The sequence below is a fragment of the Molothrus aeneus genome, chromosome 9, assembly GCF_037042795.1.
Source record: "Molothrus aeneus isolate 106 chromosome 9, BPBGC_Maene_1.0, whole genome shotgun sequence".
In the NCBI taxonomy this organism is placed as follows: Eukaryota; Metazoa; Chordata; class Aves; order Passeriformes; family Icteridae; genus Molothrus; species Molothrus aeneus.
Genome location: NC_089654.1, coordinates 3,566,500 through 3,580,510, shown reverse-complemented (window position 1 = coordinate 3,580,510; position 14,011 = coordinate 3,566,500). Strand labels below are relative to the sequence as shown.

The 14,011-nt window shown below is 43.3% G+C and overlaps 1 protein-coding gene and 1 long non-coding RNA gene across 6 annotated transcripts in view; both read left to right on the top strand.

Annotated features, from left to right (window-relative positions):
* Positions 1 to 5,637, top strand: part of FGGY (FGGY carbohydrate kinase domain containing) — a 128,032-nt gene extending 122,395 nt beyond the window's left edge. For all 5 annotated transcript variants that reach the window (XM_066555441.1, XM_066555438.1, XM_066555440.1 and 2 more), the window contains 2 exons: positions 4,155 to 4,216; positions 5,394 to 5,637. In XM_066555441.1, the coding sequence (XP_066411538.1) occupies positions 4,155 to 4,216; positions 5,394 to 5,475 (144 nt within the window). In that variant the 3' untranslated portion in view covers positions 5,476 to 5,637. The remainder of the gene's footprint in view (positions 1 to 4,154; positions 4,217 to 5,393) is intronic.
* Positions 5,638 to 12,148: 6,511 nt separating this feature from the next.
* On the top strand, positions 12,149 to 13,677 carry LOC136560238 (uncharacterized). Its single transcript, XR_010784098.1, has 3 exons — positions 12,149 to 12,194; positions 12,902 to 13,014; positions 13,373 to 13,677. It is a non-coding gene; the product is annotated as an uncharacterized lncRNA (long non-coding RNA).
* The last annotated feature ends 334 nt before the right edge of the window (positions 13,678 to 14,011 follow it).

Below are 14,011 nucleotides of genomic sequence, written 5' to 3'. Positions count from 1 at the left end.
GAGAGAGAGGTTCTTCACTGCTGCAGAACAATTGAAATTATTACATAGAATATTATTTGTTTTATTTGTTGTGAGGACTAGGAGTGTAAGGAAAGTCACTCTGATAGTTTGAAGGCTAACACCTGCTGAATCCTGAAATCTAGACAGATCTGGTGGGAAAAAAAGTTCCTACAATTCAGTCTGTTGTGAATGGGACAACTTTTACATTATTTCACTCCTGCTGCTGGATCTGTGACAGGAAAACTGAACAGAAACACTGGAGAGGTGAGACTGGCCTGAGTGTGAGCATCAGATTCCCCAGTTTGGTGCTTTGTCCTGCCACGTGCTTTCAGCCACTGAAATGGTACAGGAGAACTTGAAATGATCTGTGGTTGTTTTGTTGTTAATAATTACCTTAGGTTAAAGTCCAAGCATTTCTTGGGATTACCAAAATGACTGAGTGGTGAGAACACAGCTGGGAAGTTGCGTTTGTGCTCAGATGCCTTACTATTTAACTTTGGATACAATTTTAAAAGTCTCAAAATAAAGAAAAAGCCCAATTGAGATTTTGTTACTTGACTTTCTAAACTAAGGCTGGTGTCCCTAAATCTGATTTCTCATCTGCTGTGTACTTTAATCTTCAGTAATACTCAACCCATCAGTCCTTGAGTCACAGCTGAAAATCAGACTTGGGGACTACTCTAGGTTGGGCTTGATGATCTCCAAGGTCCCTTCCAGCCTAGCTGATTCTGTGATTCTGTGATTCAATCCACAAGTGGGCTTCACTGGTCTCCCTGTACAGTCCCAAGGGACATGGGCTCCTCTTGTGGATGTGCTGGGTTTTGTGAGCAGCTCTTGGAGGATCCCAAGGGCAGGGAATCAGAGAAGATGAGTCTCTCAGCCTGAAGCTGTTCCCTGTGTGCACCTCCTGTGGCTCCTGTGCCAGGCTGATGGGCTTCTCCTACTGCCTCCTCCCACACAGGGTTAAAAACCTTTTCCTTCCCATTATTGAAGGGACAACAGTTGAAATTTCCAGCTTTAAGATGCTGTGTCAAAGTTGGGAGGCAGGATTTTCCCTGGGTTTCCTGTAGGGTTTCCCTTGGAGATCCACTGCCTGTTGGGGCTGCCCTGGATTCCTCAGCGGGGCAAGTGATGGATCCCCAGCCCCAGATGATGCTGGAGAGTGGAATTCAGCCACCAGGACCGAGTGGATTTGAGTGGCTGCTGACCTTCCCTTCAGCAAAATAGCACCTTGTCCTGAGATCTTGGTGGGCCTTGGGGAGTTTGGTTCCCTGTCCCTTCCCAGGCAGGGATAACCCCGCTGGGCTGGGTCTCTCCATGGAGAGCAGAGTGTTTACTGGCTTGTATCTGTCTCAGCGTTGACACTCCAACAAAAGGTTAGAAATCATGAATGCATCCCTTTATTTCTGCTCCACAGTGCCTCTCTTTTTTTCTGTGTAAACCCTTCACTTGCCTCTTGCCCAGCCTTTAGAAATGATGATCAAATGCGAACTTTCAGGGTTTATTTATAGCATAGCCTTTATGGAAAGAGAGAAAAGAAATGATTAAAAAGCAATTTTACAAAATATTTTGTTTTAAGAGAGAATTCATTGTGTTTTAAATCACTGTATTCATTGTACTGTCTAGACTGGCAAACAAAGAAGATAGAGCGTCATTCAAATTAAGATTGTGAAATCCTTGGTGACTGGAATTATGGATTTGGATGTCAACCCTCAAACAAACTATTTCTGAACGGCAGTATTATCACTTTGCTATATTTAAGGCTTTGTTGGAGACAGAGCAGTGCACAAGGTTGATCCGATTCAGTAATGCAATTCTAATGTCCCTTTGTTTCCTGTTTCATTATAAATTCATATTTTCAATGTTCTGTTCCTCTTTGTCCCCAGAAAACTGTTGAAAAGACTCTCCTCTGGGAGTAAAGTTTTTTGTTCAAGCTAACAATGACCAAACTGACTTTAAAACACAGAAAAACATACAACTAAAATGTGAATTGAGAGAGGGAATTAATTTAGGATATTTTGAGCAACACAGAATGGGTGACTTGTTGAAAATTGCTGGCTGTGTATTTTTTTGCAATGCTATTCCACAGAACCATGGTAGTTGCTGTGAGACTTTAATGCTGTGGATTCTCAAAGGTCTGTGTATTTTCAGTAGATTTAAAAATGCCAAAGTATTTTAGAGGATAAACTGGAAAACTGATAAACTTGGAAGTTGTTCTCCTTAGCTCAGGGTGGATGATGAGAAGAGAAGCAGCATTTTGTAGAAGCTGTAAGAGTAAAGCAGAACACGAGGGTGTGGAGCACCCATGTCACAGCCAGAACATAGCCTGGGAATGGTGTTGTGTCCTGGTCCTGAGTGTGCACAGACAGGGGAATGCAAAGTCTGGCCCTCCCTTTCATTTTTGTCGCACCTGTGATAAAAAATGGATTTGCCTGTTTAGACACTTCAGATGTTACAGGTTTATTTTTGTGCAGTGTCTCCAGGGCAGCTCAAAAGGAGGTGTAAAGCAGGGAGCAGAAAGGAAGGTGACTCTTCCATTAGTGAGAGAGTGTTTCAGGGGGCTTTGTTTTCCCTAAGGCACAATGGAAAAGCAGTAGCCATTGTACCAGAGGGAATTGGCTTCTACTTTGAGTTGCCTTTTTTTTTTTTTCTGTGTGTTCATTCATTTTTTGGATAGACTGTAAATCCAGCTGGCCGTGTAAGGGACTGACTATTGTAAACAGGGACAATGCTTGAGCATTGTCAGTGTCACCTGTTAAAGGCCAGGGAATAAAATGCCCATTTCTCTTACTGGGAAGGATATCAGCCTTTCCATGGCAGTATTTTAATCTGGCTGCTGTGCAGAGTCTCAGTGCCAGCAGGCTCACATGTCCCAGGCAAAAGAACACACTATCTCTCTGCAAGTGTTATTTCAAGGGTGTTTCTTGGGGAATCCAAGTACAATCAACCTCTGCACCTATGAAGGAGAATGGGCATATGAGAGCACAGAAATGTTCCCTGCTACTGTATCAGCACCCTTAGCAGAGTGGAGTCCTGACTGCACACCTGGCAATGCTTCTGCCTTTGGTAGAGCCTGCCCTGGGCTGGTGACACTGCACTGACATTGCTCATCCACCTTGCGAAGTTCTGTGAGATCCTTTGCTGAAAAGTGCTGGATTAATGGAAAGCACAAATTTCACTAGGGCAGGTATTCCAGCCTGTAAAATCATCCAAACCTTTTACAAATGTTCCAGCCTTTTAAAAAGGTTCCAGCAGTAGCACAGGCTGCCTGTTCTCCAGGGTCATCCTCATTCTTAGGCACTGCATTAAAACAGTTCGGGTCCTGCTTAGAAACTCTGAACCCTGATTTAGTCACACACTGACTCTTGAGTCCTGACCTTTAATGTTTTTAACAGTCTCCCATCTAAAAGCTGTTGCTTTGATTCTCCTTGTGAAATCACTGAGTGTCTGCTGCCTCCACAGTATCTGAGAGCTCAGGCCTCTTAACTTTGGTGATTCTCATTCCAGTGGGATTGCTTGGGAGAATCCACGGAAAATCAGAATCTCACAGAGATCAGAAAAGGAACCAAATTACTCATCCCTCTCCCTTCCACACATGGCTGTCCCAGAGACTCCTCCTGCAGGGGATTCTGTGAGCTCTGACTTTATTTTGGCCAAAAACAGAGCAGGATCAGAGTTTGCCTCTTACACCTTTGTGCTGGAATGTGAGGGCGGCTGTGAGCTGCAGAACAGACCTTCCCAGGTTACCTTCAGCTTGTGGAGCACCCCTGAGTCCTCCCTTGCTGCAGGGAACCAATACTTTCAGAATATGATTACAGGATCTCAAGTACAATATCATTTTATATGAGAACCCTCCCCTCCAGGGATGCAGTGTTTAACATTTCCTTTGGTTAGAGTAAATAATAAAAGATAACTCTGTTCTGCCTGGGACTCCCAGTGAGAGAGAGGAACAGACTTTGGTTACTGAGGGTCTGCAGAGCTTTGTTCTCTTGACTACTTTATAATGGGATTGAACATATTTGCTGCCATCTGGCCTGTTCAGCCGAAACAAAATACATCACTAATGTTCCGATTGGTTTTGAAACATCTTGTTCTTGTCAAAAAGTATTTTAAATCAAAACAGGCTTTTCCAGTTGGTGTTTGTCTTTTCCTAGGAGGCCATGGCAAAAATGGGGAAAATTGGAAAAGTTGTGCAGCCCAACCACGAGCATAAAAGGTAACACTGGCCCTGGTGTGTTCCACTGGGAGAGTTCAAGGGAGATAAAGTTGGGGTCTGGAGATGAGGTTGGGGGGTGTCTCTTTACAGCCCTGCTCGACTGCAATAGTGCTTAGCATACAGATGCTTTAAGAATCATGGTATATTGTATTTTTAATCATTGTTCATACTGTATTTCTAAGGATTATTTTTATTAATTTTTAAGGCCTGATTATTTATATTATATTTTAAGTATTAGTAATACTATATTTTAAAGGATCATTTCTATTAATTTTTAAGGATTATCTTCTATTACATTGTATTTTAAGGGTAATTTGCGTTACATTTTTAAGGGCTCCGGATCGCACTGGCGGCGGCGCGCGGGCTCCCCCTGGCGGCGGGTCCGGGCTGAGGGGACACGGGGGGGACATGGCGGGGGCACTCGGGGCCTGGGCCCAGTTCTGGGCCCCGCAGCACGGGACTCGCTCTGAGGGGCCGGAAGGTGTCCAGGGCAAGGGGCTGGAGCACCAGGAGAGGCTGAGAGAGCTGGGAAGGGGCTCAGCCTGGAGAAAAGGAGGCTCCGGGAGGCCCTTGTGGCTGTGCACAACTCCTGACAGGAAGGGACAGCCGGGGGATCGGGCTCTGCTCCCAAATAACAAGAGACAGGACAAGAGGAAACGGCCTCAAGCTGTGCCAAGGAAAGTTTAGATTGGATATTTGGGAAAATTTCTTCATGGAAAGGGTTGTCCAGCTCTGGCACAGCTGCCCAGGGTAGTCCCCATCCCTGGAGGGATTGAAAAGCCTTGTGGATGTGGCACTTGGGGACACGGGGCAGTGGCGGCCTTGGCAGTGCTGGGGGAGCAGCTGGACTCGGTGATTTTGGAGGATTTTTGTCACCTGAATGAATTCTGTGAAGCTCCGGTGTCTCCTCGCTCTCAGGACAGAGAACTCTGGGGAAAAACTGTCTGAGAAGCCAAGCTGGCTGTAGGGAAATGAAAGGTGGAATTGCAGCTGGAAATCATAGCTTGGGTGGAAACTGCACCAGCAGTGCACAGGGAGGGCTCTGACCCCGGCAGCAGCTGTACCCAGGAAAGAGTCAAAGTGTCTTTGATGCTAAGAGAAGCAAGTAAACATACATATTGCAGGGGATTTAAATCTTCAAATCTCAGGCTTTGCTGACATTAGCTTTCTTACACAGATTTTATGACAAGAAATACAAAGTATTTTTGAAGCTTGTGGAACACCAGAAAGAGTATCGCTCCATCATGAACAGCTTGTGACCCAGAGGCTTGGGAGCTGGGAACAGCCGGCAAATTTCCAGGCATGTGTGATGCGGGTAATTTCTTCTTACTGTACTGTCCATGTTAAAAATACCCTCTTATCATTTAAAGTATACATTTTAATTTTTAATGAGAAATAAAATGTAGTCACTTTACTGTGAAGCACTGGGTATTTTCTGTCAATAATCCCTGCGCACAGGGACAAGGAATATTCATTTGTTCCAGTCAGAGAACACAAGACAACCAGTTGCAGGTACCCCAGTGCCAGTATTTGGACTGGCAGGAACAGCACAAGGAATAACATGATTCACTCAGATGGACTTGAATCCATGGAGTCAATATTCACATAGATGGACTTTACACATTTAGCTTGAGAGAAATTCCTTTTTTAGTATTGGCCTAGGCTGCAATTCCCAGTTAAATGCAAACAGGAGTCACACAATAACAAAATTATGCTGGGGATATTTGGAAAATAATAGTTTCTGCCTTTTTTTTAATGTTAGTAGTCAGCCCTGGAAAACATCTGGTAATTTTTTTAATGAAACAATGCACTTCCTGCCTTGTAGTTCATGGAAAAGCAGTTGTTACCCTTTCCAAAGTACCCATTGTCAGGAGAAGCAGCTTTACAAGTTCAGGGACATAATTAAAGACAATGAAAGTTGATGGGAATAAAATGAAGAAACTTCTTAACAAAAAGAGTAAAACAAGCAAGAAAATGACTCTGACATAGTGGGGTGTCAGAGCTCCCAACTCAGGGGCACGATAAAATCTGTCAACTGAAAAGACAGAGTGGGAAAAAGCAATTGGAGACCAGTGTGTTGTAACCAGTAAGTATTCATAAATCTAAATATCTCTATTTTAATATACAATTAATGTGTAAAAATGAAGTCCACAGGCTCCAAATGGATAACAAAGGTACAGGTTATACAGGGGCAGATGTGCAGGGTTGGCTGGCACTGCACCAGCACTTTTACCTCTTTGCAGCTCAACACAAACAATTTCAGCAAAGTTTCCATAAACTTCCTGCTATTTATATCATTATCCTCAAACTGGCCTCGATTTCTCTCTCTGAACTGGTAGCAAGACTTAGCACGAGGGCTGTAGGGAGTCTGGAAAGGGAACAAGCAGTCACACTGCCTTGGTGTAAAATGTAGATGCACAGGCTTCAAGGACTCTCTGTGCCTTGTGTGGGCTTGCACGACACAGTTACAGAGATCTGTTCACACTTCCTGCATGGCCTTTAATGCCTTCCTCCCCTTGTGATACTTGTACTTTATAGCTGCATTTTTGTTCCAAGCCAGTGTGCCTACCAGTTTCATATGATCCATTTTAAAACCAGAGCTCTGAGTGGCTGAGAAATCAGCTGTGATAACACAAACACTGCTGCAGGATTTTGCAGTGAGACTGCTTGACCATCCTTGTGTTATACAAGACTTAGCAAATTGTTCAGTTTGCCAGGTTCTCAAATTAAAATTTAATTCAAATTGAGCCAAGAAGTAAAATGTTAAACCTCAGGAGTTCTAACACTCTTCAGCTGCAGGTCCTTGGGCACTGTAATGTTAAACTCTGATTGTGGCTTGAGGCATTCTTGTAAATCTGCCCTCTGAGGGCTCCACATTGCGTGCCTTGGCCATGCCAAGCACTGCTGAGTCCTTCAGCCTGTGGCAGGAGCACAGTGGCAAACCCCTCCCACTGCCCCAGTCCAAGAGAAGCCTCAGTCATGGCTTGATGAAGTTTGGCCAAGGGCCCCAGCTGGCGTCGGTCAGGCCCCTGAGCTGCAGACCCTGCCATCCTCACCCCTTCAGGTGCAACTTGCTGACAGATTATCATGCAAATTAAAAGAAGGGAAGCAACCACCATGTCATCAGCTGCTTCAAGAGTCCTGCAGAGAGGCCCAAGCTTTGCTCACATGGAGAAGGCAATATGCTGGTTCTAAAGAAGCAAAGAGCAACTCGTAGGAAAAAACTCCATGAGACCCACCTGGGTGAAGAGTCCTCACAAGGCAAGAGTCAGGAATAACAGCCTGTCATACAGGTAACCTGCAAGCTGAATGTTCACATGAGATTGGTTATTTTGTATTCTGATGCATTTCAGTTCCATGTGTCTCTTAAGCACTTTGAAAGTTAAAATCTCTTGAATGTAGAACCTTTCTGTGCTGTCCAAATGCCCCTACACTGTTCAATCATGGTACAGTATCCAGAGGAACCCTTCTAAAAGGGATCCCTGCTGCCCCAACCCTTGGATTCTGTATCAAGCAGAAAAGGATTCTGCTTGATACAGAATCGTGGGAACTGGGATTCCAGCATTAAAAGGCAGAGCCAGTGTGAACTGTTTGGATTTGGATACCTGGGGGAAAATCCAACTGCTTTCTACTGGAATCTGATTTGAAATTTTAGAGGCAAGTTAAAATCCTGCAGTTCAAATCTGAGTGATATTTGAAAGGTCCAGCCTGACCCTCTCTAGGTCTGTTTTTTAATTAACCAGGCTTTTCATGGAAAAAAAACTGTGTTCACTGTGTTCTCCTCCCTGCTAGGGCAACTGCAGGATTTCTCCAGGTAAGAATTCCAGAAGCACCTTCAGTAGAAAGCTCTGGATGCATCAGGATGGTAACATTCCACCACAGTATTGCCAGTACCTGCATCAGAAGGTAAACACAACAATGGTACAGACTGGTTTTCCTTGCTGGGTCTGTTTCAATCCATTTGTTATGTGCTGCTCACTCAGTAAATGCTGATTTATAAACACTTAGGGGTCAAGGTTGTTTCCTTGGCTTATTGTGTTGCTTCTCACAAGAGGTGTGAAAAGCAACACAGTTCCACAATAAAGAACATTTTCCTTTTTTCCCTTGTATCCAGCCTCCCAGTACAACAAGCAACCTCTGACTGGGGCCTGGTGAGATTAGGAACTTCCATGCTGCTTTTTGTGGAATGTTACCCCAGAGATTCAATAAACTACACAAAAGCAAAATGCTGGAGGCCTGTTTGATATTTCACAGAGTTGTTTGATCTGACATGTGTCAAATGATAAATGTAAATGGCTGCAGGATCATTCAAGCCCAAGTGGGTTTTGAAATGCTGTGGGAAAATTAGAGGATAAATAAATCTGATCCCAAGAGCTCAAGCTCGTTGTTTGGCATGTGTCAGAATGCAGACAGAGGTAAATGTTACCTTTGTCTGCAGGGAGGGCAGGTTACTGCTGCTAACCAGGGACTGTGCCTCCAGTAGGGGGTCAGGCAGCAACCTACCAAATTTAAAAAATGAAGATATGCTAAACATATTGGAGGTTATTTAATGTTTGCAGGGAAATTGGCAGGATTAATGAACCCTCTTTCTACAATGGACTGTGAAAATGAATGTGATTCTTTATTTTTAATACATGGTTTTCCTCTGCAAAGTGGCTGTGCAAAAATTGAGCCTTTGCTCTTCTACACTGGTATTTACAGATTAACAGAGAGATTTATTTACATATTTTTTTTACATTTATATTATTTACAGATTTACAGCAGAGATTTACAGATCAGCTAGGGGAGGGTTTCCTCTCCACAGCTTTTTTCCTGTGGATCTTACTCTGGAAGCTCCCTGGGTCATGGCTGAAGCCCTCAGGATTAGGGGTGCCCGTGGACACAGAAGCATTGCAGCTGCATCAAGGTGGAGTTGTCCAGAGTGACTTCCAGGGCCAGTTATCCCAGATAAACCAGCAGGTACAGCCAAGGAGCAGCTTGTACCTCTGGAAAAGCCAATTCCACATCCTTTCTTACCCAGACTGCTGCTGATTTCCGTGTACAACACAGAGAGGTCTTGGGAGAGAAAGGGGGCAGAGTGTGAGGACGGTAAGATTAGGCTGCACACGCAGTGACAGCAGTGAGTTAGTGCTGGTCAGAAAACAGGAAAATTGAATTTCAGGGCTGGCACCACCAACAAACCCAGCAAAGCACAAACAACATCTCAGCAGAAGCAGCACAGCTTTGCTGGGAGCTCCGGGGCACAGCGAGCAGTGTGACAGGTCAGGGAAATAAAACCTCTCAGCATTTCAACTGATGCAACTTGACAGGGACCCCAGTGAAAACAGCAGCACAACATTCTGCTGCCATTTTGATGGGATTGTTCTGTTGAGCTGAACAATGATCTTTGTTCTTAAAAACAGCCAGTGAGGAGTTTGTGAGCTGTGCTGTAACAAGAAGTCTCCAGGAGCCCTCAGTGCAGGGGTTCTGCACCCAGCATCACCTCATCTGCTGCCACTCAGAAAGGAAATTTGAGACAAACCATGTTTGAAATCCAGAAAAAAATTGTTCCTGATGCCATCAGTTTCATCATGTGTACAAGGACTGGGAATGTGAAATTTGGCCCAAAGGTATTTTTATGAACCTCACTCTGACTTGTACTTTTTACTCATTTTCATTTGAGTGCAGGGTTTTTCTTTGTGCCTCTTGTGTTTTGTTTGCACACACAGAGTGTTTGGCTGAGCCCACAGCTGTGTTTATTCCTAAATCCCCATCCAGCCTACATGAACCCAGTCTGGCACTCAGCTTCCAGCTTCTCCTTGAGCTTTGTGTTTGACACCCATCACCTCTGACTGGCTTTGACCCCCTGGATTGTTGGATCAAAGTCTGGGGATCCCCACGGCTCCACTGCTCTGCCTGTGCTCAGTCCCAGCAAGGCCAACGGGGCACTGATGGATCCCAGAGTCCTTCAAGGCCTTTCACAAAAGAATCCCATGGAAAGTAAGATTTGCTGCACTCAGAATCCTTTGTTTGGTAGAACAGGAAAGGAAGGACTCCTCTGAAGTTGACCCATTTGTGCTTCAGTGAATTTTTCATAAAATTGACAAAATCCTGTTTTAATCTATCCCACTCCACAACCTTCTGAGGGACTCTGTAGGTTTCTCTAAAATACCTCTGTGGTTATTGTTAATTAGAAAAAAATAATATTGCTGAAGGATCGCTTTTCAGTTGAACTTCCTGAACATATGGTTCAAACTGAAGCTGAAAAGGAAAACTTCAGGACAAACTGTATGAATTACTACTAATAATAAAATCAGACATTTTTTATAAGTCCACATTAATCTTCTTTAAGAGCTTTGGGTTAACCACATTTTTTAAATAAAACTTTTACCGGAGCGGAATTTATTAAGAGAGCTCAGTGTTGCCTTAGCTCTGTTCCATGGGGCATCAAGAGAAGTTTTATTACTGATTTCAGTCACAACAGACTTAGATCTACACAGAATGGTTTTGATAAGTCCAATGTAAAAGTTTTATTGGTTTAAGACATGAAAAACAGACATGTTACAGAGACCACTTCTACTCTATAAACAGCCATAACATGGATAATGCATCGCACTGGAGTCAGTGCTCCAGAGTGTAAATAATGGTGTGGAGGGAAGGAAAGCCTGGCCAAGTATGTACAGCTAAGAAAAACAACATAGACCCAGCTTGTATGTGGTACTTCTCCTCTACAGATCTCCAAATTAAATACAAATAAAGTCTGTATCATTAGGTCATACTCACAGATGGAAAAGGGGAAAATTAACCAGGCCAGGGAAAGAGGGAAGTTGATGCTCTTTGTTGTTATGTCTATCTTTGTACTTGAAACTATAACTACTGAGGCATTATTTGAAACAGGTTTTGAGGCCATGTGGTTGCTGTTTGTCCTGGATGGGTTCTGTTCAAAGTCTCCTTTTCCTGTATGTTATAAAACAGTGTTAGAAAAACATGAAACAGCCGGAAGTATTACATGGTGTCTCCCAGAGGTGTCCCTCCCTGGCTGTTGGGGATCCACTGATTTGTTGCTCTCCCAGAGGATGGGCATAGTGGCAGTGGTGATGTGGGGCTGTGCTCTGTTATCTTTATCCTAAAGACAAAAATGTGCTTTTATTGCACCAGCATTAACAACATGGCCCCTTGTTCTCCTTTGTACATAGATCTTTTTATAGTGTGGTGAAAAAAGTGTGAATGGCTTGTAAATATAACTTGCACTTGCTCCAAGGTGCCAAGCTCACACTGGCTCCAGTGGTGCAGAACATGGGCCTTAAAAATCCTGAAATCCCTTTATAAATGCAATTATGGACATATTTCCATCCATATTCTGTGCTTCATCCTTGTATTCACTTGGAAAAACTATTTAAATGCTGTAATCCCAACCATATGGCTCACAGCCTCAAAGAAGGCTTTTAGCAGACACGTTTGTCTGGAGAATTAGGGTTTTACACAGATTATCCAGTGACTGGAGATGGGATACCTCCTCTGGGGGAGGACAGGAGCCCACACCAGGGGCTGCCTTGACAGAAGGACCCTCTAAATCTGTTCTGTCCCTTTCCTGTTAAACAGATCCTGGGCTGGAATAAACAGTTAGTGAGCTTACGTTGGGATGAGATGTCTTTGAAAAATTTTCCTCTGCAAGACCACACAGATTTCCTTAAAAACAGTAAACAGATTTAAAAAACCTTTATGCATGACTAGAAACCAACTTACTGAATTGTTTAAAATGGAACTTCCACTACTTTTGTTTGTGTAAAAAGCTTTTACAGGACTGCAAACCAATGTAATTATGCCTAGATCGCTGTTTTATTTTAGGCAAATGTTTCTTATGGGAAGCAGGAATGTGGGACCGAACGAGACCTAAGCCTGGTGTGTCCTACTCCTGATTTTTACCCATAGAAATTAATTTTATGGGACAGCTGGATTTTTATGCTGCTGATTAAAAAGACAAGTTGTCTTCTCAGAAGTGAGTTCATGCTTGAAGATCAGACTTCATGTTTGTTACATCTCGAGCTTTCACACAAATGTGATTATTGGACTGTTGGCTTTTGTAATAGGCTGGGGTTTTTTTGCATAGTGGAATACAAATAGTGTGATTTTCTAGTGCATTTTACCCATTCCACAAGTTTGTATTGTAATTTAACAGTATCCTCTGAGATCATCTGTTACTTTTTGGCTGCCTAAGACTTGATGAGCATTTCAAAAGCGGCACCTTGTAGATGTGAAAGCAATGAGCAAATAAAAATACAGTTACTGATTTTTCAGGGAATATAAAAATGGGATTTCTCCTGCTTCTAGTGAGGGAACCTACATTAATTCAGGGAGAAGGGCTTGGTCCTGGTTCTTTCACAGGCCTTGAGATTGCTGCCAGAAGAATGCCTTGTTTAGTAGCCTGTGTAAGCACTGCCTGCACTGTCAGTCCAGAACACTTCCCACAGAATAAATGCCCACAGCTGGTTTCTGCTGGGAGAGGGGCTCACTGGAGGCAGGTGGGGCAGCTGGAGTTGCTGTGGTTCCTGGGAGAGATGTAGTGCAGAGTCTTCACAAAATTAGTAATTTGATTGACATATTCAGTTCATTAATAATAATTTACTGTGATTAGCAGAGAGTCACAGAAACTCAGTGTAGATATCACACAGAACTAATTGTCACTGTTTCCCTCCTCCTCTGCAGTTGTGTCTGTCACTTAAATGTACTGAAATAAAGTCTGGTGTGTTCTCTGCCTTCCTGGGATGCCAGAATGGGATTCTCTCTGTACCATAAACTGAATGGCAAAAAGAATCCAGGTGAGTGTTCAGGAAACCAGGTCTCTTGCCAGAGCCAGGTCTAAAACTATGAGTTCACCAAATTAGTAATTTTAAATCAGCACCATTCATACCATTCTTTCCTCCTGTAATGAGAATCTGTAAATAAGAGCAACTGGAAGTTTTAAAATAATGTGCCATGACTTTGATTCAATGATTTTCAAGGGCTTTTCCAGCCTTAACAATAGTGTTTCTATAACTACTGGAAAAAAATCTTTCTTTACTATGAAGTTATAAATGTATTTGTTTCCATCCTCAACAGAAAAATGTCAGATGCCAAAGGCCTTTAAATTGTTTTCAGATTTTCCTTTTCCTGCACTGATAAGATTCTCTCCTGCAGAGATAGCAACCACAGAATAGCCCAGCAAAGGATGGCTGGGTAGGACTAAGACACCATGGCCAGATCCAAGTCCAGGACATCAAACTCCAGGCAAGCAGATTTTATTTCACACAGTGGCACCTGAAATTCATCTGGCATGTCCCATTCCATTCTGACTTCCTGTGCAGGGCTGGGGGGCATTTGCAGATCCTGAACATCCTCTCAGCTGGACAAGCAGTGATGGCTTCTGTCAGCTGCAGCCCAGAGCAGTGGTGTTTACAAACACTGCACACACAGAGGCTCATTAGGCATCTACTCTATTTGTGCACAGGGATAACACCCACATTTCTTTAGCTTTGTCTCCTACAACAAAGAGAACAAAATGTGTTTCTGGTTATGTGATAGATACGGAGTCAAGGGAAGCCCAGCATTCCCAGACTGTAACCAATGGAAATTCTGAAAGGCTCCCTTGCCCTTTGCAACCTCAACAAGTTGGAATCTCTTGTGTATTTTGTATTAGCTTGTCTTGTACAGTAATTAACTTATATATGACTCCTAGGGGACAAGTGATTATGGTTTATTTCCAGATGACTCATGAGCAAGTCTGCAGAAAGAGAGTTTGTGCTGCTCAGAAAACAGGAAAATGGAATATTTACTGTT